This window comes from Sinocyclocheilus rhinocerous, unplaced genomic scaffold (genome assembly GCF_001515625.1).
Source record: "Sinocyclocheilus rhinocerous isolate Xijiao unplaced genomic scaffold, SAMN03320098_v1.1 scaffold1441, whole genome shotgun sequence".
Lineage (NCBI taxonomy): Eukaryota > Metazoa > Chordata > Actinopteri > Cypriniformes > Cyprinidae > Sinocyclocheilus > Sinocyclocheilus rhinocerous.
Window position 1 is genome coordinate 636,640 of NW_015654063.1, and position 22,908 is coordinate 659,547.

At 39.1% G+C, this 22,908-nt stretch overlaps 2 protein-coding genes across 2 annotated transcripts; both read right to left on the minus strand.

Moving 5' to 3' along the window:
- Nucleotides 1–1,269: 1,269 nt before the first annotated feature.
- LOC107716765 (melanoregulin) lies at nt 1,270–4,581 on the minus strand. Its single transcript, XM_016523313.1, has 5 exons — nt 4,530–4,581; nt 4,006–4,192; nt 2,824–2,914; nt 1,662–1,825; nt 1,270–1,430 (listed from the first exon to the last, which is right to left on the minus strand). Exons 2-5 carry the CDS (start codon nt 4,183–4,185, stop codon nt 1,353–1,355), a joined length of 513 nt encoding a protein of 170 aa, XP_016378799.1. The 5' UTR covers nt 4,186–4,192; nt 4,530–4,581; the 3' UTR covers nt 1,270–1,352.
- A 503-nt stretch (nt 4,582–5,084) lies between these two features.
- LOC107716758 (coiled-coil domain-containing protein 108-like) lies at nt 5,085–21,654 on the minus strand. Its single transcript, XM_016523306.1, has 32 exons — nt 21,609–21,654; nt 20,817–20,896; nt 20,137–20,306; nt 19,442–19,544; nt 19,080–19,246; nt 18,789–18,988; nt 17,727–17,851; nt 17,416–17,638; nt 17,055–17,323; nt 16,745–16,942; nt 16,315–16,452; nt 15,979–16,218; nt 14,880–15,101; nt 14,654–14,800; nt 14,319–14,484; nt 12,712–12,840; nt 12,233–12,446; nt 12,028–12,156; nt 11,762–11,938; nt 11,609–11,675; nt 11,413–11,523; nt 8,784–8,975; nt 8,476–8,625; nt 8,244–8,387; nt 7,836–7,952; nt 7,355–7,492; nt 7,208–7,252; nt 6,849–7,072; nt 6,631–6,756; nt 5,697–5,990; nt 5,468–5,602; nt 5,085–5,304 (listed from the first exon to the last, which is right to left on the minus strand). The coding sequence occupies exons 2-32, from the start codon at nt 20,889–20,891 to the stop codon at nt 5,163–5,165; spliced, it is 4,977 nt and encodes a 1,658-aa protein (XP_016378792.1). The 5' UTR covers nt 20,892–20,896; nt 21,609–21,654; the 3' UTR covers nt 5,085–5,162.
- Between the last annotated feature and the right edge of the window lie 1,254 nt (nt 21,655–22,908).

The window sequence follows — 22,908 nt, forward strand, 5'->3', positions numbered from 1 at the left end:
GCTCCTATTTTCCTCCGTCTGCGAGGTGAATGGGGGCAAATCATCTTTCATAGACAGACCCCGAGATGATGTAAACTGTAGAGAGTTGGACCCTGTCCTTTCTTTGGTCATGGATGAATATTTCCAGCAATTGCTAGAGGGACGTGACAACAAAGCCAGGACTATCACACTGACATGAACAGACACACACACACATATAATAAGAACAAGGTGTTTCTGTTGGCCCTCAGCAATAAGAGAGAGCCAAGCTTGAAAACTCAGAAGATTTATAATAAAGCCCCCTCCTCCTCCTTACACTGCTTTCTCAAACTCTCTCTCTCTTTCTCTGCTCCACATCTGTTTCTGGCCCCTCAGTCAGGCCCAGGAGACAACAATATAGAGGTCAACGTGCACAGCTGAAACTATGACCACACTCACTTATTATCTGATATTAAACAGACATGCATGGCATCAAGCAGAGAGTTACGAAATACACTGTAGACAATCTTCATCATGGCATGTCATGTCTTTAAATGTTTAGTGAGCTCATGCTGGACAACTGCTAAGAGGGAAAAAAACAGTACTTTCAAATAGGTTAGACTGACCTCTGCTGGCTAATCTGATGAAGTACATAAAATCACAAAAGGGGATATTCTATTCACATTAACAGTAGGCTAACGGAGAATAAAGTAAAACCTGTAGGTTAAGTTAGATTCAATTATTGAGATTAAATTATATTATTTATTAAAAGTGCATTCAGTAATTCTTATTTCGGAATCGTTTAGACTGCCGTCTATCAACGGGGACCAGCATAAAAGTCTCTTGAGTTTTATGTAAATAACAGTGATACTAGTGAGATTTAGAGAGTGTCTACACCACAATTAATGCGCTTACCCAGGGACACCGTTGGGTCCCCCTCGGTAGAAATCGCGTTCCGGGCCCCTCTCCCACGCCAGGCCCTTTGACACTACAGTATACTGTAATCTGAATAATGAATACCAATAAATAAATGAATATGTGTATTGTATCCGTTTACACTTACATTTTACATTTATGCATTGACACTTATCCAAAGTGACTTACAAAAGAGAAACAAAAGAATCTAAATAACATTTAAATTAGTGAATTAAACTGGATTACTGTTAAAAAGTGGAAGAATTAAGGGAATATGAAGTATTTTCAAAAGTGACTCTTGTTCTAGATGTATACATCATATTTTTCTTACTTGCTGATATCTTTCTGAATTTCCGAAGATAATGTGATTAGTCTCTATTCCTCAGGACAAAACAACAATGAATTTATTGATAAAAAACAGTTGCAGAAGAAGCATCAAAGAGAGCAAACGAGTCCAAACGTAGAAGTTCCTTTACATCTCAAGACTCAATTCTTGGATATTTCTCTTTGGCCAGCCGCAAAAAGTCTTCAGCACTGTCCAGAGACACCAGTCGATCCTAGGAAATGATCATAACAATTAAAATGCTCATTATTCCAAAAGTCCTTCAGCTCCACCGAGCTGCTTGTAAAAGTTGCACATCCTTGATTAAGTAAAATATAATCATGTAGAAAACTCTACTTTTTACATTACACGTTTATCATGATAAGTCCCTTTAATGTACACATACAGTAAAGTATCGAGGCTGTAGGACTGAGGACTGTCATTTATGATGCCGACATTTATTTACCATGACAAAGATGTATCTTTCACTGTTGCTGAGTCCACGGGGGAAGAGGCCTGTCTCCTCTGACACTATTCGCAGAAGTTCTCTGGCTTTCTCCACATTCTCCCAGTCACTCAGAACCGTCTGTCTGTTCACTGTCAGTAAGGAGTCTGCCTCCTTCTGGTAACCTGGATCAACAACATATTCATTGACATGACTGCACTTCCTCAGACACAAAGACATGCTCACACTCCACTGCCATTAGATTGGCAAATAAGGGTCACATTTGACTTGGTATGCTATTACTATTATGTTAACTGGCATTCTGCATTGTACAGTAGATTTAAGCATACATAATTGACATTTTTATAGACAAAATGAGCATTGTTCTTGTAAGCCCTCACAAGAGCTGGAAAAGGAAGAAAAAATAAAATTCAGCAAGACAGATATACACTGAACAAAATTATAAACGCAACACTTTTGTTTTTGCCCCCATTTTTCATTAGCTGAACTCAAAGATCTAAGACTTTTTCTATGTACACAAAAGGCCTATTTCTCTCAAATATTGTTCACAAATCTGTCTAAATCTGTGTTAGTGAGCACTTCTCCTTTGCCAAGACAATCCATCCACCTCACAGGTGTGGCATACCAAGATGCTGATTAGTGCGTGAGGCAAATGGTGGTCACACCAGATATTGACTGGTTTTCGGACTGGTTTACAAGTTCAGTTAAGTTTTTCTATTCTGATATATTTTAAAATGTAATTTTATTGTGATGGTCAAGCTTCAGTCATCACTGTCACATGATCCTTCAGAAATTATTCTAATATGCTGATTTGCTGCTTAAGAAACATTTAATTTTATACAAATTTCTTAGTTGTGCTACTGAATATTTTTGTGGAAACATATTTTTCAGGATTCTTTGATATATAAAAAGATTTTTTTTTTTTATTCTTTTGTAACATTATAAATGTATTTACTGTTACTCTGGATCAATTTAATGCATCCTTGCTAAATAAAAGTACTCACTTCTTTAAAAAAAAAAAACTTCCTGACTTAATATTTTAAACATAGGCTAGTGTATATAAATAAAACATACAACGATAACATAAACATAAATAATACATTTATACAATAATTAAAAAAATAAAAATAATAAATATAAAAATAGTTATAGTCCACCTCACCCAGCTGAAGCAAGATCTTCTTCCAGCGTATACAAACATCTTTACGAGCACACCTCAGAGTGTGGATATCATAGTTCAGTTTCTCCCATTCCTAACACACACACACACACACACACACACGTTTATTTCTATGAATTGTGGGGACTTTCCATAGACTTCTATTACTTTTATACAGACCAAACGATATTTTCTATCCCGTAACCCTAAACCTACCCCTTACCGGAAACCTGTTTGCATTGTTACACTTTCAGATAAACATCATTTACTATTTTTTTTTTTTAATTTCCCTCGTGGGGACCGCAGCATAAACAAGTACACAGACACACAAACAGTGGAAGTGTGGTCAAAGAGCAAGAAAGAAAGAAAGCTTTGAAGAGCTTTGTGGATGGAGGCATAGGTTGCGTGGCAGAACATCACTATTGGGTTACCGTCGATTGACTCTAACAAGTTCGTAAGTGCATTATAGTCCATGTGCTCTTCCAGCTGTCCACAGCCTGACAAACATGAGAAAAGTTAAAGCTACTGTATGAAGTGGACACTGACATACAGGAAACATCAACAAGATAAGGTTGTTAGAATAACATGCATTGCATTTTATTTAAACAAACAGGACCAAAGATTAATACTGAGCAAGAATTTCTGCTCTGATCATGTGACTGTGGTTTACAGTTAAAATGATTCAAATGTGATGCACCAGATCGGTGTCCTCACCTCACCTTAGGGTTGTGTCTGAAATGAACCGTTCATCACTTGTCTTTCTGGTACAGTTCCGCTGAATTCAATTTAAGAAAATTGGCAAATTACATCGGCCTAAATTCCGACGTATTTACTCGTAGCCAAAATCCAATACAAAAAAGTCAGTCAAAGTCACATCTGCTCTAAAGCAGAGAGCAGAAGGTATGGAAGAACTTATGGATTTTGTGTTGGTTCAGGCATAACTGCATAAGGGTCACACAGAACACAATTTTCCATTCCAATGCGGTACTTTTCCATTGTTTTTCTATGAAAACACGCTAGACTGATGTGTATGGTAGCTGTGTATCGTGGGTAGAGACGACTCCTGTCTGGATAATTAAGAATTAACTTAAATAGCTGTTGTAAAATATATTCACTTGCTTAGTTCTGTATTCGTTTTCGCAGTCCTTGCTTGTATCTCAGAGTGCATGTGTATTTGTTCTTCACCTCAGTATCTTTGTCCACTTTGTTCCTCATCTTGATGAATGCATGTAATTCAGCATCTGATTCCCCCTCAGTAGTGGAGATGGAGGTTTGAGTACTGCTCCAGGTCCTCCCCTCCTTCTCAGGTCCAGATCTGCTGTCCTGCAGCTCACGAGCCACGGCTGTCTCACTGCCACTGGACATACTGAACCTTGCGGAGGCAACACTGTATTTAGAGACTTTATTATTTAAACTTTAGACCAGGAGCGGCGAACTCTGGTCCTGGAAAGCCACAGCCCTGCAGAGTTCAACTCAAATCCTAATTAAAACTCACCTGCCTGTAGCTTCCTGTAACGCTTCAGACCTTGACTAGCTTGTTCAGGTGTGTTTGATTAGGGTTGAACCAAAACTCTGCAGGGCTGCGGCTCTCCAGGACCGACGTTCGCCACCCCTGCTTTAGACTAGTAATATTGTTATTTATTATCTTTTTTCATAATACAATTGTCTTTATATATATAATCTATACAAGAAAAAATGTTGTCGCTTACCTTAATATACAATCTTTCTCCTCAGTAGTTTCATGAATAGGACAGCAGCCAGAAAAAAAGACACCCATTTAGAGCAACAAATGGAGATGGAGTTTTTCCCTTAAAATGAGCTAAAATTCAGTACATCATACTCATAGTTATTATTATTGTTCCTTATAGTAGAGCCAACATCCTCCATGCACTAGGACAGAAATTTGTGCTGCCAAAGTTATTTTTCACAGGCGGTGTCCTTAACTTGATAATGAGTGACTCTGGCCATGTGACTGCACTGTTTAAATGCCCTTGGGACTAACCAAAGTCAAGACAGTCATCACAAATAAAACAGAAACACTACATCTGGAGCTGCCTTATTTTAAATGGCTACTGTACTTCATGTGACCCACATCTGGGAACTTTCTTTCTAACTAAATTGCTTCACAATTCAAAGAACTATCAGACGTTTAACATTCCACAGAACCTTTTAGAACCAAAACAATGTGTTTTGCGTCAGCGCCTGGAAGATCCAGCTGTTGGTGATTGGACAGATTCAGAGAATTTACACCAAGTTGTGTCATTTTTAAAAACGGTTTAATACGAATCAGTCTCAAACATGTCATACAGATACTGAGTGTTAAGTTACTAGTGCAGAATGGCTCATTGCTGCTCAGGCTCCAGGTTTGAGACTATGGCTTGAGTAGACATGTAGGGGCTTGGGCTGGTCACTAGGGGGCGCATCTGCTCCCTGTTGTTATTCGATTCGGCCCTGGACTGTCTGTTGGAGCCAAGGCTGTTTTTCCTACACATACATAAAATGAGAAAGTAAAGTCTTGGCTAATACCACTTCAGCTAATCAGACAAGAAGAGTCAATGCCACTTGGGTTCATTTCTTATTAAAAAATTCATGTAAAAAAAACAACTAATACAGATAGAGTGAGGTTAACATAAAAGGTAGATGTGACCTGGAAGATGAAGGTGGAAGAGCGATGATTCGTGGTCGTGTCGTCAGCACCAGCTCACCCAAGAAAGCCTCCATCATTAGGTTCTGCAAGGTATTGTGCAAAATGTCCTCCACTAGGTCACTAAACTCAGGAAACCTGCAGAAAAGAATGAGAGAGAATGAAGATAAGTTGTTTAAATGGCAACATTTGATTTGTGACTAAATTGTCTCTTTCTAGTGTCATAGCACACCTGCGAATAGACTCCTGGACCTTAATTTTTATCTCCTCCTGGACTTCTTTCAGAGACTCCTGGACACACTCACTCTTGGGTCTGTCTGCAGTGCTACAGTTTCCTGTGTAAGTCTCTGCTGGACTGACACTGGACACACTGGACATTTCTACAGGACTCTGGTTGCCTGTAGCAGAACGGGGTTGTGTTTGTGTGGGGAGCGCAGGAGCAGGCCGCAGCTGTGTGAAGTATGGCACCTGCTCATTGTCGCCCTCTACCAGAGACTGCTGGAACTGAGGCTCATCTAGGAGACTCCTGTAGGAGAACACATAATAAAAAACCAGTGTGACCTCCTACTGAATGATAGTTGTTCCATTTAATAAGTCAAGTCACCTTTATTTATAGACAGAATAAATAAATAATAGGACAGAATAAGTCAGAAGAGCTGCCAAAACATATGCGACCATTTAGAAGTTATGTTTCTCAAAGAAGTCTCTTAGACTGCATTTACTTGACCAAAAATATAGTACAAATGGCAATATTGTGAAATATTATTACAATTTGAAATCCTTTTAATATATTTTAAAACGTAATTTATTCCTGTGATAGCAAAACTGAATTTTCAGCATCATTACTCCAGTCTTCAGTGTCACATGATACGAAATCATTCTAATATGCTGATTAATTATTAGTGTTGAGAACAGTTTTGCAGCTTAATATTTTTGTGGAAAACATGCTTTTTTTCATGGTTCTTTCAGGAATCTTTCAGTGTTTATTTGAAATACAATCTTCTGTAACATTATAAATATCTTTACTGTCACTTTTGATCAATGCATCAAAAGTTAATGCATCTTTCTCAATGAAAGTATTAATTTAAAACAAAGAAACAAACAAAACAATTACTGACCCCAAACTTTTGAACAGAATTGTATTAATAAAACAATGTAAGTCATACTGTAGTAAAGAGGTGAGCACGTGTGTGATGACATCTCTCTCAGGACCCAGAGTAAGTGGGGGCAGGTCTGCAGGACAATGGCAGCTCTCACCTGTCCCAGATTGAAAAAGCTTGGGTTGCCTAGACCTGAAAGAAATATAATGATTAAAATAACCATCATCATGTCAGACTTGTTATTCATTTTGAATCCTTAAAAAAAGTTTTGCACCCAGTTGTACCTGTTGATGTAATGAGTGTTGAACTGAGTGGGGAAATGTGTCTGGTAATCCATGAGGCTGTGAGAGCGTGCAGTGACACCTAAGTGCAGTATTGCAGGACGAGGAGGTTCGGGACGTCTTCTCCTTTCCTGGCCTGTCTGCTGCTGAGCCCGCTGTTCAGCCCGACTGGGTCTCACTGAGGAACTGCTTTCAGCTTGTTCACTGCTACGAATGGGTGGAAGAGTCTACCACATGAGGAACAAAATATTGGTCTCTCACTTATAAATATAATGTACACATAAACACTGCTTCAGCTGACTGAATGTGTTACATTATAACTTGTAAATAAGACTAATTTGTCATTTTTCGGGTGTAGTTACCTTGTATTTTCTTGTGCCAGTTTTCTGTTCAAACACTGCACCTTCCTGAGGAAGGCAATTCGTTTTTTTTTTATTATGTTTTAATACAGTGAATAAAATGTGAAAGGATAATTGTCAACGTTAAAGTCTAAAATGTATCTTTCTGACCTGAGAGCATTTATCCAGTTGGTTTGTCTGTATCAGGTCTTTCTCAGTGATAGTAAACTCATATTTCTGTCTTTCTGTCTCTTCCTCCCACTGTCGAAGGTCTTTGTGATACTGTGCAAGCTTCTTTACAAGAGTTATCTAACAAAGACAGCGTCAACCATTTAGGTGTGTTTCCAATATTTCAATTTCAAATAAATACTGTTCTTTTGAACTTTCTAGTCGGTGTATTCTGGAAAAAAATGTACCATTGTTTCCACAAAAATATTAAGCAGCACAACAGTGTTCAACATTGATCATAATACATGTTTCTTAAATCAACACCAAATCAGCATATTAGAATGATTTCTGAAGGATCATGTGACAGCTGCTGAAAATTCAGCTTTACCATCACAGGAATACATTACATTTTATAATATATTCAAATAGAAAACTATGTGTTTCTATGTGCACGTGTTCATTGGTGCATCTTTGTATTTGTCACCTCACAGATGAGGTCTTGCTGATAGAAAGTGGGGCTACCCGAGTCTTTTATTGTCAGGATGCAGGGAACACTCTCCTCTGGTGCCAGACGACCACTCTCAGGATGGATATTTACAGTCTACGCTCAGTGTGACAAACATATGAAAACATGCGGTCAATAATCAATATACTGAGTAGACTGGCCATGTTATCTGATCAATTATACATGGTATCAGTTTGTTCCAAACCCTTATGCTGATATTTTTCTGTGGCACACAAAATAAAAAAAGTCTGAAAAATCATGCCGTTCTTTTGCACATAATGACAGTTTATGGTTCCAGTGACATTTCACTTCTGTCAAGCTTCAAAAAAACTTCATGAAAGCACCATAAAAGTGGCCCATATGACTTTTGCACTATAATCTACATACCTGTTGGCATTCTGTGCTTGTTCCATTCCATTTATACAACACTTGGTCTGTGTGTGAGACATTGGTCAAAAAAAGGATGCGTGTACTACAAGAGCCCACTGGGATATCACCAAAACACACTCTCTCTTCTGACAGGAACACCACCTATTCACAAAGAAAGAGATGGAAAATTTTGGCTTCCATTTCATGTGGAACACTTATACATGGCTTGTTTCATCAAGCACGTTCTTACTTGTTCAGGTATTGGGATTCTTTGAGTGCAAGGCACAGCAATACGCCCATCTTGTATCTGAATGGGTTCTGCCTCTCTTTCATCAAAGCCTTGGCCCTCAAAGGTTACAAACATGCTGTCCCCCTCCACCACGTGTAGAAGTACGTCCACCTGGAATTGTACACCAAACTCTGTATAAAACACTTAATGGTTTGCATATTAATGTAGACAGTAATTTCTTTTCAGACAAAAACAAGTGTTACTATGTGAAATGTTTTTGGTAGCAGGGACATTTTTTTTTAAGTGGATGTTATTGTGGAGTAACTAACACTGTATGTTTTAGCCTCCAGTGGGGAGAAGATCCACTCCACCAGGGCGGTGTGGCCTGGTTCCACTTCTCCTCCAGGGTTCAGACACTGTAAGACTGGGTGACTAAAGTTCTCCTCCATCAGCTCCTCCAGTGGAGTGGTGTCGATGTGGTATCTCAGCGGAAGAGCACCAGCATTATACAACTCAAACACCTGTGCAGATTAAGCATTTAGCACATCTGTGACTATTCAAAATAAACACATGATATCTAGTAGATGACTGTAAGGACCTGCCAATAAAAAAACAATTAATACAATTATTTTTAAGGCATTTTATCCTGTATGGTTCTCAACCTTTTTGACTCCAAGGCCCCTACTGTGCACAACAATAATCTATGAACACTTCAAGTTTCTGTACACTAAATTCAGAAGTTTTAAATTCTGAATGTTCTTCAGGGATCCCATTCTTTCTAAGTAATACATCTGCATGATTTTTCCAGTTGTCTGTGATTTACCTGATTAAGGATAACGATTTTTAAAATTATTTTTACTGATAATTTCCTGATTTGTAGATGTTTTAGTTTATTTTAATACTCGTTTTGTCTTATTTTAAATCATTTTAGGTCACCTTTGGTTGGTTAGCATGACCTTTTTGGCCACTTCTGGTAGGAACTGTAACTACACCATTTGGGGACATATTTCATGAGTTATATTCTGAAGCACAGTATAAAAAAAACTTAAATGAGATATTTGAAAAAGAACTCTGATTGGACTCAAGTCCCCCAAAAAGGCTGGCCGTCCACGAAAAGACAAATGCACGAGAGGACAGGATAATGTAGAGAATCTCAATGGGAAATCGGTCAACACTGCAGCTGGAATTACTCGCCAGTTCAACGCTGATCAGGGTTAGGATCAGTCTCTGCACATTTAAAGGGGTCATATGACGTTGCTAAAAAATAACATTATTTTGTGTATTTGGTGTAATGAAATGTGTTGACCCCTTTAAGAGAAGTTGGACTGAAAGCGCACTCTGCAGTGACCAAACCTTTCATCAGCAGAAAGAATCAAAAGGCTAGACTGACCTTTGCTGAGGAGCATGTTGTGTGTAGAGAGGAGAACTGGTCCATAGTTCACTTGATGAAAGCAAGTTTAATTTATTTGGGTCCGATGGGAAACATTTTGTTCAGCTTCAAACTGGGGAAGGACTGAACCCTGAGTGCTCAAGTCTTTTTTGTTTGATGCGACAAGCTTTGCTCATCAGCATTTGGCAATCATCTGCCATTCTTCTCCTCACCTCTTCACCTCTCAAGCTCTGTCAGGTTGGATGGGGGCAGATGCACATTTTCAGAAATATTTGATTGGGTTCAAGTCCAGGCTCTGGCTGGGCCACTCAAGGACACTCACAGAGTTGTCTATAAGCCACTCTTGCTGTGTGCTTAGGGTCATTGTCCTGTTGGAAGGTGAACCTTCTGCCCAATCTGAGGTTCTGAATGCTCTGGACTTGGTTTTCATTAAAGCTATCTCAATATTTTGGTGCACTGAGCTTTTCTTCTACTCTGACGAGCCCCTTAGTCCCTGCCACTGAAAAACAGTCCCACAGCATGAAGCTGCTACCACCACACTTTACTTTTGGGATGGTACTCTGCAGGTGATGAGCAGAGCTGGTTTCCTTCAAACATGATGCTTAGAATTGAGGTTCATCAGACCAGAGAATCTTGTTTCTCACAGTCTGAGGGTCCTTTAGGCTTTTTTGCAAATTCCAAGTGTGTTTTCATGTCTGAACTGAAGAGAGGATTGAGTCTTGCCACATCGCCATAAAGCCCATATTGGTGGAGTGTTGCAGTGATGTTTGTCCTTCTGTAGATTTCTCCACATATGAGCATGGAGCTTGCTCAGTTTGGCCAGGAGGCCAGCTCTAGGAAGAGTCCTGGTAGTTTCAAACTTCTTCCATTAACTACATGCTACTGTGACCCTTCAATGAAGCTGAATTTTTTTCTGAACTCTTCCCAAGATGAGTAGCTTGACGCAAACCTGTCTCTGAGCTCTACAGGCAGTTCTTTTGACCTCAGGGCTTGGTTTTTGTTCTGAATTTGCATTATCAGCTGTTAGACACTTTAAGACATGTGTGCCTTTCCAAATCATACCCATTCAACTGAATTTGCCACAGGTTAACTCGAAGTGTAGTAACATCTACAAGCAATATGAATGCTCCTGAGCTAAATTTCAACTGTCCCAGATACATGAATACTTATGTAATGGAATCATTTAAGTTTTTTATTTTTAATAAATTTGCAAAGATGTTAAAAACCTGTTTTTTGCTTTGCCATTATGGTGTATGGAGTGTAGATTGATGTGGGAAAAAAGTAATTTAAAACTGTTTAACATAAGGCAGCAACATAACAAAACCGACAAAAAATTTAAGGGTATGAATACTTTCGCAAGGTACTGTATATATATATACAGTGCCTTGCGAAAGTATTCATTCGCAAAAGTACTGTCAGTGACCTTTTCGAAGGTCTCATAATATAATATAATATACCCCTTATATTTAAGAGTCTATAATAAAAATAAAAGGTCTATTATATAAACTAAACAGCTTATAAAAACAGCTTTCAGGGGAAACCTCAGTTCAGGTAATAGGCCTACAAACCTGTTTGGGGGGACTGAACCTTCCAATTGCCACCGGGGAAAAGATGTGCCGGTTGGAGGAGAGGTACATGTAGCGTCTGTCTCTTTCCACAGTTACTCCTATAAAATTCATCTGGAAAAATTTAAAAAATAATCAAGATTTGTCAGCATGAATCATTGCATGCATGTGCTGCAATGACAAGAATAATTTGCCTCACCAGTATTTCTCTTCCATGTGAAAGTTTCAACAAGACAGGAAGACGATCTGTCCCCACAAAGTCATGTCTGGGAGAGAAGCATATGCCTTATAGTTTTCTGTGCCTCACTAAACAACACTTCAGTGTAAAAGCACTATTGTGCTCATTCCTGACCTGTATGTGAATTGTACTGTCCTCTGTTGGCCGGGCAGGAGTTTACCAGAGCGTGGGGAGACGGAGAAGAGCCTGTGGTCCTGAATCTTCATCAGGTGGAGCTCAGATGGACTGAAATCTCCAGACTCAGCCCAGTACTCCAGCTCAATCTGCTGGTCCTCTGGAAGCAAGAATGACCTGAGGGAGACCATTTTGATCCTTTCTTCATACTGTGTGACTTTATTTGCTACCATAACATATAGGCAGATCAAGTTATGAATGCTCACCACTCTACAAGAATACTTCCTGGGTTCTTAAACAAAAGCAGAATACTGGAGGGGTCTGAGCCTAGGGGAGCAGCACTGAAGCTAAAATCCAACATGGCTGAGGTGAAGATGGAAGGGCAACGTTGAAAACTGCAGAAGGTTTTAATAGTTATCAAAAGAAATTGGGGTAGAAAGAAATCTATGAATTTATTACAAAAAGTATTGCCTGTGTCTAGTAGGCACCCTGAAGGTGAGCTCAGATGGGCTGGGATCTCTGCGTAGATAAGTGTTGAGTGCATCCAGATTGAAGAGGCGCCAGAGCTGCAGTTTACTAAGTCCCTCCACACTGCCACAGCTACGGGCATCCATCACCTCCAGGGTGGGGTACACTCCCTCGGCCTGTACATGGCAAACAGATTGCGGCTCTCCTCCCCCATAGCCTGGTCGCCAGAAAAAGCTTTTTATATTGTAAAATTTACTCATAGCAATTTTCTCAAATATGCAAAACGTGATATTGTCTTAATAACCCAATTGAAAATACCAGCATGTGTTTCCATGCTGGTGCAGGTTGGTTTATTCTGGTTAGTGGTGGCTAATGGTGCTGGAACGTTGCAGCAGGTAAGGTGTTGCACTATGGTCTAATGCCATGTAAACACTAGAATCACAGTTCAAAGCATAAACAGCACTGTTTTCTTTGTACGCTACCAGAAGCATTGAGGATGTGGTAACTGATGGTCCAGCAGTAATGGGCCCTGCGTGCCGGTTTCACTGTGCAGCGGATCGGTAGCCTGCAGTCAGCAGGTATGGTTCCACTTACATTCTCCATCTCCAGAACTGAAAAAGTAAAGCTTAATTAAAAAACAAATAAATAATAAAGACTGACTAGACAGCTATCATAGGTATAACATAAAACAACTACACTACCATTCAAATTTTTGGGGTCGGTAAGAAGTAAAAACAGTAATATTGTGGAAAAATTCAAATGTAAAATAACTCTTTTCTATTTGAATATGTTTTAAACTGTAATTTATTTCTGTGATAGCAAACATTTCTTTTTATTATCAATGCTGAAAAGAGTTGTGCTGCTTAATATTTTTCTGGATTTTTTTTTTCAGGAATCTCTGATAGCATTTATTTAAAATCTATTTTTTTGTAACATTCTAAGGCCTGGTTTCACAGACAGGGCTTAGACTAAGCCAGGACAAGGCAATAGTTCAATTAGGACAATTAAGTCATTTTTATTGTCATTTTTATTATTTTAGGGCAGTCGTGGCCAAATGGTCGGGCTTGTAACCCAAAGGTTGCGGGTTCGAGTCTCAGGTCCGGCAGTGATTGTAGGTGGTGTGAGTGAATGTCCAGCGCTCTCTCCACCCTCAATACCAAGACTGAGGTCAGGTGAGACCCTTGAGCAAGGCACCGAACCACCAAATGCTCCCCGGACGCCGCAGCATTGGCTGCCCACTGCTCCGGGTGTGAGTGTGTGTGTGTTTCACTACTCACTGATGTGTGTGTGCAACTGGATAGGTAAAATGCAGATCACAAATTCCGAGTATGGGTCACCATACTTGGCCACAAGTCACCTCCTTTCGTTTCCTTTCCTTAAAGTGCCTTAGAAAAAAGCATTACTGGTGTGCATTTTGAGACAAAACAGAGGCACTGATATATTTGAAGATCAGTCAGTGCAAGTTTCTTTCAGCTAAAACAGTTCAGACTAACACTTTAGTCTGGGACTAGGCTTAAGCCTTGTCTGTGAAACCGGGGGTAAAAGTCCTAAGTGTCACTTTTGATCAATGTAATGCATCCTTGCTACATTGGCTGCCCACTGCTCCGGGTGTGAATGTGTGTGTGTTTCACTACTCACTGATGTGTGTGTGCAACTGGATAGGTACAATGCAGATCACAAATTCCGAGTATGGGTCACCATACTTGGCCACAAGTCACCTCCTTTCGTTTCCTTTCCTTAAAGTGCCTTAGAAAAAAGCATTACTGGTGTGCATTTTGAGACAAAACAGAGGCACTGATATATTTGAAGATCAGTCAGTGCAAGTTTCTTTCAGCTAAAACAGTTCAGACTAACACTTTAGTCTGGGACTAGGCTTAAGCCTTGTCTGTGAAACCGGGGGTAAAAGTCCTAAGTGTCACTTTTGATCAATGTAATGCATCCTTGCTAAATAAAGCATCATTTTGAATGGCAGTGTACATAATTTGCATATGCCTGAATATAGACAGTGAAGCATTTAAAGTGAGACACAGAGTCCTGGCAATGGTAGTAAAAACATTTCTAAGAATAGTGAATTGACAATGTCTCCAACCCAAAGGATCTTGAGTCATATCTTCAGGGAGGCCTGTAACTGTGACGTTCTGCTTTGTGGTCAGAGAGTAGCTGACAGCACAGGGGCTGTCGTTCAGTAGAGGGACATCAAATGACTTACAGCTTCCCACCAGAACCTCACCAAGATCTATAACAGGATGCTCTGCCTATGAAAAAAAAAAAGAAAATTACAACTAGTTATGACACAATGTCACTTTTTTATATAGAAATTACAGGAAAGTGTACACAACCAACTCATCCCAATGCAAGGTATATAATATGCACTCCATTGTACATATGATTAGATTATTTCTTTATTCCATTCAGGTAGCACACCTGGAGAGACCCTTTGGATGCCAATCCAAGAGCTTTAATGGTAAGCCTGGACTTCTTGCATTGTGGCGTTTGGACAGGCCAGAACGTGAGACTAGGCTTCATGCTGTACATCATCTCCTCTATAGGGGCAAAGGACCACTTCTGTACCTGAAAGCAAAAAAATACTTTCATTAATAAGACTGAAACTACAATTCTCCAAAATACCACAATCACGTTGCAGCCTTACCTTCGATTCATTGGGCTGGAGCGTGTCTGTGTCCGGCAGAACAGTCAGAACCCTTTGGTCAGATCCACACAGCCTCCACTTGAACTCCACTGGCACTGTGCTCAGGTTCTTCACCCGCAGGGTTCTCTCAGAGCAGGAGCCCATGGCTGTGGGCTGAAAGAACAGACTGCCATCCCCCTCCACACTCATGGAAAGCTTCTCTGCTACAGCGACATTCAGTACCTACAAAAGATTAAATAATTCCTAGTTTTAATCAGATTTCCAGACAGGCAGTGTCACACTTTAGTAAAAGTATAGATAACTTTATGGAAATTGATTCAAGTACAGTTTAAGTAGCTCATCAGAAAAATACTTAAGTAAAAGTAATTGACATTAAAACTACTTTTAGTATCAAAAGTACAGTTTAACTTCATAAATTCTTCTAAAGAGTCCTTCAGCAGAACATTGGGGTCTCTTGTTAATCTTGGTTAATGAATAAATATACTTTTGTTAGATCATTGTTAGATCATGTTTGTTCTTGTTACATCACTTTATGTTTTAATATTGAATTATTAATTTTTATATTTAAAAATGTATTTCCCAATTAATTAAATAAAATCTGACAATGATGCCTAATGTGGCTGTGTCCATACAGTCATAAACTCAATAACTCAACAAAATAATTCAACAAAAATATTCATATTAAAGAAAACAATTTCCACAAACTGTACTTAAGTATTGTAACAAAGTATTTGTATTTTGCTACTATACACCTCTTTAGGCATGTTATTCAATGCCTTTAAAACTACTATTTAGAAACTTACGAATTTCCACAAACTGTACTTAAGTATTGTAACAAAGTATTTGTATTTTACTTCTTTAGGCATGTTATTCAATGCCTTTAAAACTACTATTTAGAAACTTACATTTGGCAAATGATCTGCTGAAACATCACAGAATGATTCTGTACAAATGTAAAAATTTTATTATTCTATCTAGACTATTCTAGTCAACTGGACATGTTTCTCTGTTGCTCATGACGTTCCATCAATCATCAGGACCTGCAATCACTCAGTGTGGCAAATCACAATCTTACTGCCATGTAGGACATTGTGTTGACCTGTGTGTGTTTGGGGCTGGCATTCAGATGTAATGTCAAAGGGATACTGGCAGGGTGATCCGGTGATGGAGTGCATCTGAATGTGAGGATCTGGTGGCTGCCTGATGGCACCAGACCACTGGGTGGCAGCACGCATACAGATGGACATTCTTCTGGGTCTAGTCTGAAGATCAAGGGCAGGTCCCCTGTATTCTGCAGGAGAATACTGCGGTATGCAACTTGTCTCAGTGCTGGGAATACCTGATGGGAGATGGATTGTGTCAAAACCTTACAAGTATACTTACATACAGTATTTTTCCAATGATAACATATTATGATGAAAGATGTCAGACTCACTACTTTAGGGTGTTGAAGAGAGAAGTTGGGGATGAAGTGCTCTTTTCCAGGCTGAAACGAGTGACTGCTCACCCTGACTGTAAGGCACCAGGGTGGGCACAAAGTCCGATCCTCCACATTTCTATGATCCCTCAGAACCTGGGGATGACAAAAACCAAATTCAAATAATAGGTCTATTGTCACACTAAACATTCATGCTCAGAACTCATCTTCACTTTATGTCCCATTTACAGACTGACTGACTGTGACTGCTGGAGGTCAGCAAATCAATTTACTTCAAGGCTGGAATACACTATATGACGTTTGCCCTGAATTACAGTCTGGATGAGGCGCGCGATCGGCCCGAGGTTAAAGGCAGATTCGAACCTGGGTCGATCACGTCAAAGAGACCACAGGACGCGCTTTACCATCTAGATGGACAAATACACACCTCCTGGATTAGCAATGCTCCGCTATCATCCAGTTTTAATTTGTGTTCGTCCAGCAAGGAACTCAGTATGTCAGGAGGATAACAGGTGAGCCCTCGTAGCAGATTCATTCTGTAGATACTCAAGTGTCTGGGGGTTAAAACGGCTGGCTTCAACTGCTCGGAGTGACAGGTGCCAATCAGATCCAGAAACAGTGGCTCCTTTGATGAGAAAAGCAGAACGGCACTATCAATCAAATGAAAACAAGATAAGAAAGTAGATATTCCAAGAAGCCAACAAACAGACAGACAGACAGACAGATAGACAGACTACCCTGTGCAGCAGTAAACAGGTCACTGTCTTGTGATAAGCTATAGGTTGATATGGGCGGAATTTCACATGCAGAGTGAGTTTGCTGCTGCCTGGCAGAGAGCCACAAGGCTTATCAATGCTGAACACACTATGGCTGCCAGTGTCCACATCAAACTGGTAATGAGCCAATACTGCAGAGGAGTTGATGATCTGTACATTGTGTGTGACCTCTGTGCCCTCCTCAACACAGCCAAAATCCAGTACAGAGGTATTTAGAGACACTATTGGACCTATAGTGGACAGATAAGGACGGTCAGACCAGGTTTGATATGTTTATAAGCAAATGTTTGGAAAGCTGTTACTGTAGGGTTATATATTGTACCTATGCAGGTGCCTGACATTTTGAGCAGGTCTTTGCTTACAGCCCCAGGACAGGTAAGAGAGAGGTAGTCGACACTTATGCTGTCCACTGTGAGTGGGGAGAAGCAGACAGGGACTTTCAACACTGAATTTGGAGCGATCTTCCCCTCATGCACCTCACAGCAGAACACAGACTCCATGAGAGCGGGACGTCTCAACCAGGTCAGACTGAATGTTGTGCTAACCTAAGAGAGAAAGAGAGTAAATTTTACAGCGAAATATCTGATGTCTAAATATTCGATGAGAAAAAAAGCAGGGTGGAGGGAAACATACAGTGGAGAGGTTGTAGATCTCAAAGTGCCTTTCAAGAGAGTCTCCTACTGCCACACTGCCAAACTCAAGCACCTTGCAGCCTTCCTCCTGCCCCATGGAGCTGATCTGGAGGTGAGGGTACTTGGCTGTGGAAAGGTATTTAAATGTGATGTGAGTCATTTCTAAGCCATGAACCAAACCAATGTCTGATATAAATCACAGCATTGAAAACTATGATTTGAGAAAACGTATTTGAAAATCAGGAAAAATGAACTTTGATATATATCATATGTCAATGAACTATGATATATATTTATATGTAAGCTATATAAATAAATTTATAAATATAAACAACAAATATAATATATGCATACACAAAAAACTATATGTTGTACAAAATATTTGTAATGTTTTATATTTATATTTAGTTTTATAGATTTATATTTTTTATTGTTTTAATAAATAATGCCGCTGATGGCTTCAAAATATACTGTACCATAGATTAACAAATGCGGAGCTCATGGTACATCTGTCTTTAAAGGTTTATACAGAATTGTTATATATTTATTTCTCTATGTAATAAAATGAATGATTTTATTACATTAAAATGTTAAAAAAGACCAGAATATACTAAATGTGACCCTGGACCACAAAACCAGTTTAAGTCGCTGGGGTATATTTGTAACAATAGCCAACAATACATTGTATGGGTCAAAATGATCGATTTTTCTTTTATGCCAAAAATCATTAGGATATTAAATAAAGATCATGTTCCATGAAGATATTTTGTAAATTTCCAACCGTAAATATATCAAACCTTATTTTTGGATTAGTAATATGCATTGCTAAGAACTTCATTTGGACAACTTTAAAGGCGATTTACTCAATATTTAGATTTTTTGCAACCTCAGATTACAGATTTTCAAATAGTTTTATCTCAGCCAAATATTGTCCTATCCTAACAAACCATACATCAATGGAAAGCTTATTCATTCAGCTTTTTTAATGGACTATTATGACTGGTTTTGTGGTCCAGGGTCACAAATGTGCTTTCTGAAATTCTGCAAAGCTCGGTGTACTCACACAGCCCATGCAGAAGCACAGTACAGCTGCTTTCCCCATCATCTCCAAAAGCACAGCAGGCCTCAGCCTGATACACTAGAGCCTGCTGGGGTTTCAACTCTACTGTAACCCTGCATTCTTCTCCAGGCTTTAACTGTCCAGTCTCAGGGGACAGCTGGAACGGAGGATCCACAAACCACCTGAATCCTGTCTGCAGCTTACTGGAAAAAAAACGTGCATTCACAGGTTTCAAAATTCAGCACTTTCTTTGCAGTTTCTCCATAACTCAGATTATTTTTAGCCATGCTTTACCTGGAATTACGAAAGAGGAAGCTGGTTTGGGAGCTGTGCTGGGCAGCACAGGGTAGCAGCATCACCGTGTCTGGTACCTCTAGGGCATGATGAGGAATCACAGCTCGCAGAGACACGTGGAATGTGCCTTCCTTACCCTGGAACTCTATAGTGTCCGCGTACTCACACTGGAAAGAGAAGGGCAAGAAAGAAGAATATATGCAAATCTAGTCATGCATTTAATATCTCTCATTACTTGCTGTAAATGTTCATTATAAAATGCATCATAATACATCATAATCATAGGATTATTGAATGCTTCAATGATATAACAAGTTTAAGATAATATATTAGATGAGAAACAAAGGTAATTTAAACTTTACATTCTCAAGAGGCTGAAAAGTAACTGGGAGTGAGTAAGAAGTTCCTGGGCTCAGAAGAATGGTCTGAGGAAATGGTGTGCTGAAGAACTTGGAAGCAGGAGGTCTGAAATGGACAAAATACAACAAATATATCAGTTTGAACACTACTGTTTGAAAGTTTTGGGTCAGAAAGATAAAAAAAAAAGAATACTTTGATTAAGAAGGGAAGCCTTAAATTGATCAAAAGTGACAATAAAGACATTTGTGATGTTACTAAAGATTTACAGTATATTTCAAATAAATGCTGTTTTTATCTTTCTATTCATCAAAAAAAAAAAACATTAAAAACATGTATCACAGTTTCCACAAAAATATTAAGCAGCACAACCATTTCAACACTCTGATAATAATAACAGAATGTTTTTAAAGCACCAAATCAGCATATTAGAATGATTTCTGAACGATCATGTGACACTGAAGACTGAAGTAATGGTCGGTGAAAATAAATAAATTACATTTTAAAATATACTCAAATAGAAAACAGTTATTTTAAACTTGAATAGTATTTCACAATATTACTGCTTTTATTGCTTTTACCTTGGTGAACTTAAGAGACTTTAAAACCACTAAAAAATCTTACGGACCACAAACTAAGCTTCGAATTCTGGAAAAAGTTACTTTTGGTCTTAATGAGATATTGTTTTAAGTGGACTGACCTGAAGGTGAGTTTCTGGAGTTTTCCATGAATGCTTCTAAGGAACAATGATTTGGTATACTCTCGTCCTGGCTCCCAGCCCTCCCAGACCAGCTCAGCCCAGGTCTCCACCCCAAAAAAGCAGTTTTGAGTTCTCTTCAGAGGACTCCTTGACCTGAGGCGTGAGACCCTCTGAAAATAAAGGAAAGTAAATAATAATGTTTATTGGCCTTCACACCAGCAGATGGCAGTGTATTTCAGCAAAGCATTTTAGCAGACTTAAGGCAAAAAGTCAATGCAAAATCAGTTAACTTTTTATTAAACCCTATTAAAATATAAAAACTATTAGAAACTAGCTGCAAACAATAGCAGAATAAAGAAACATGATTAAGTAGGCAAGAATCATGAACAACAAAAAATAATAGAGGATAGAATGAATAAGAAATTAGGGCTAGCTATCAAATGAGGAGGCTGGCACAATTATTATGCTTATATATATTATATATATTGTGTGTTTTATTGTCTAAATTTTGCTTAAAAGGGAGGTTCCATATTTAACTTGATGTGTGACATCTTTTCAAAAAGTTTTTTTTTTTTTTACAAAAACCCACACTGGGAAATACTTGCCAAAATTAAAAAAATGACAACTACCCCATATCTCCCATACAAACATAGATAATAAACACCTAAAAAACACCTTACCTTTCTATGTGGGTTGTGTGCGACTCCAAAGGGAATGCCTGAGCTCAGAGGATTCACTGGATGATCAGTCAACATTGCACCTAAAAAACAAACACCCAAACCACAGGAGTTCAAATATTGCTGCCTTTGTGGGCTTCAAATATTTCATACAGCTTTTATATCAAATTATATAAAACAGATGTGCATGTAACGTTAGTGCTTGAATGATCTGGGCCTATATCAGAAATTAACCTAAATTTCATCTGACCGATAATATGAACATATACGGCATTAGGCAATATCTGTATTACTTTATACAGCTGCATGCTAAAGTGGTACATTTACATTTATTTGTTCTTCTCTCAATTTATTGTATAAGCAGGATCTGTTATGTCTGTCTGAGGTTAACTGTGGCTGGTGTAAATGTATGACCCTATCTCCTAATTTCTTTACCTCTCTATTAGCTTAAGTGATTTGCCTTAAGGAAATCACTGACAGCAAAGGTGATTGCCTCCGAGGATCATCAAATGAAATGTTATTGACAAAGTGATACGGTGGGTTTTCTGGAGACTATGCAAAGGTATTTTCTGTTTTATGTCTAAAATTACTGACTACTTGTGTTTTAAAAAGTTGATATGGCGTTAAAAGAAGCTGTAATTCTGTTCAAATCAATCATAAATCCGTTTGCTAAACATTACAACAGCTAATATCAAGTATTACAGGTACGCGCTTAACGTTACACCTAACGTTACCAAAACGAGCAAAATTTGCGTTGTATTTATGTTATGTATCCTACTGAAAATTATAACTTACCACTTTATCTTTATCTCATGCAGTAATATCACAAGCAAACAAGAAAACCGAATAGAAATGTGTCAGTTTATTTGTTTCGCCATGCTGAAAGTTTTCCTCACAGTTCAGTTGTGTATTCGAGCTCCATGACAACGCCGACGGAAACAGCCGAGGGACTTTTTTTTTGCTCAAGGACTTCAACAATACCTTTAGCAGTCAGGTGAGATCAAGATGCAGGTGGGCCTACTTTTGAATACCAGGAAGTGGTGCGCTGCACTGTTTTTAAGTAGAATGAGCTCAGTTGTGGTTATACGCAAAACTTAAGTGTTTTACTCAAAGCTTTTATTTTCTGGCAACATTGTCTGAGGAGGACTCGGCGGTTGGCAGCACTGAACTGTGACTGGAGCTGAGATGGTAGGAAGTGACGATGGATCAGGAAGTGAACAGGAGGAATGGATGGAAGAGGCATAGACTAAATACTGGGTGTCGTCAGACCTGAAACACCCAGTATTTAGTCTATGCCGGATGGCAGAAGCTGGTGAGGGAGGTAGGACTGAAATGGAGTGGAACCTAGTAAATAGGAAAAGGAAGAAAGTACATCAACATAATACGGATAGTGATAATGAGGAAAGTAGTCGAAGAATCATGGAAAGGAAGGAAAATGTGTCAGTTTATTTGTTTCGCCATGCTGAAAGTTTTCCTCACAGTTCAGTTGTGTATTCGAGCTCCATGACAACGCCGACGGAAACAGCCGAGGGACTTTTTTTTTGCTCAAGGACTTCAACAATACCTTTAGCAGTCAGGTGAGATCAAGATGCAGGTGGGCCTACTTTTGAATACCAGGAAGTGGTGCGCTGCACTGTTTTTAAGTAGAATGAGCTCAGTTGTGGTTATACGCAAAACTTAAGTGTTTTACTCAAAGCTTTTATTTTCTGGCAACATTGTCTGAGGAGGACTCGGCGGTTGGCAGCACTGAACTGTGACTGGAGCTGAGATGGTAGGAAGTGACGATGGATCAGGAAGTGAACAGGAGGAATGGATGGAAGAGGCATAGACTAAATACTGGGTGTCGTCAGACCTGAAACACCCAGTATTTTCAGCTTTTCAAATTAAATGGCCCGGTGACATCAGCATAAGGAGTAGATTATTTTGCTTTTCCTTCATTAACTTAATTATTTGCCTATCAGTAAACCCCCCTGAGTAATTCATATTTGAGAGGCTTTGGCCATAAATATCAGGGCCTACGTTGTTTATAATGCACTGTAGATTCGTCTGCGCTTCAATCACCATCTGTGTCAGCTAGAGGTTAAAAAGGAGAGGC

Coding starts and splice junctions, on each gene's coding strand:
- LOC107716765 (XM_016523313.1), bottom strand. CDS start 4,185: ATGTCCAGTGGCAGTGAGACAGCCGTGGCTCGTGAGCTGCAGGACAGC. Junction 1,826..2,823: donor GAAGATCTTGCTTCAGCTGG/GTGAGGTGGACT, acceptor TTGTTGATCCAG/GTTACCAGAAGGAGGCAGAC. Junction 1,431..1,661: donor AAAGATACATCTTTGTCATG/GTAAATAAATGT, acceptor ATCATTTCCTAG/GATCGACTGGTGTCTCTGGA.
- LOC107716758 (XM_016523306.1), bottom strand. CDS start 20,891: ATGTTGACTGATCATCCAGTGAATCCTCTGAGCTCAGGCATTCCCTTT. Junction 17,852..18,788: donor TGTGCTTCTGCATGGGCTGT/GTGAGTACACCG, acceptor ACCTTTCCACAG/CCAAGTACCCTCACCTCCAG. Junction 12,447..12,711: donor CCACATCCTCAATGCTTCTG/GTAGCGTACAAA, acceptor TCTGGCGACCAG/GCTATGGGGGAGGAGAGCCG.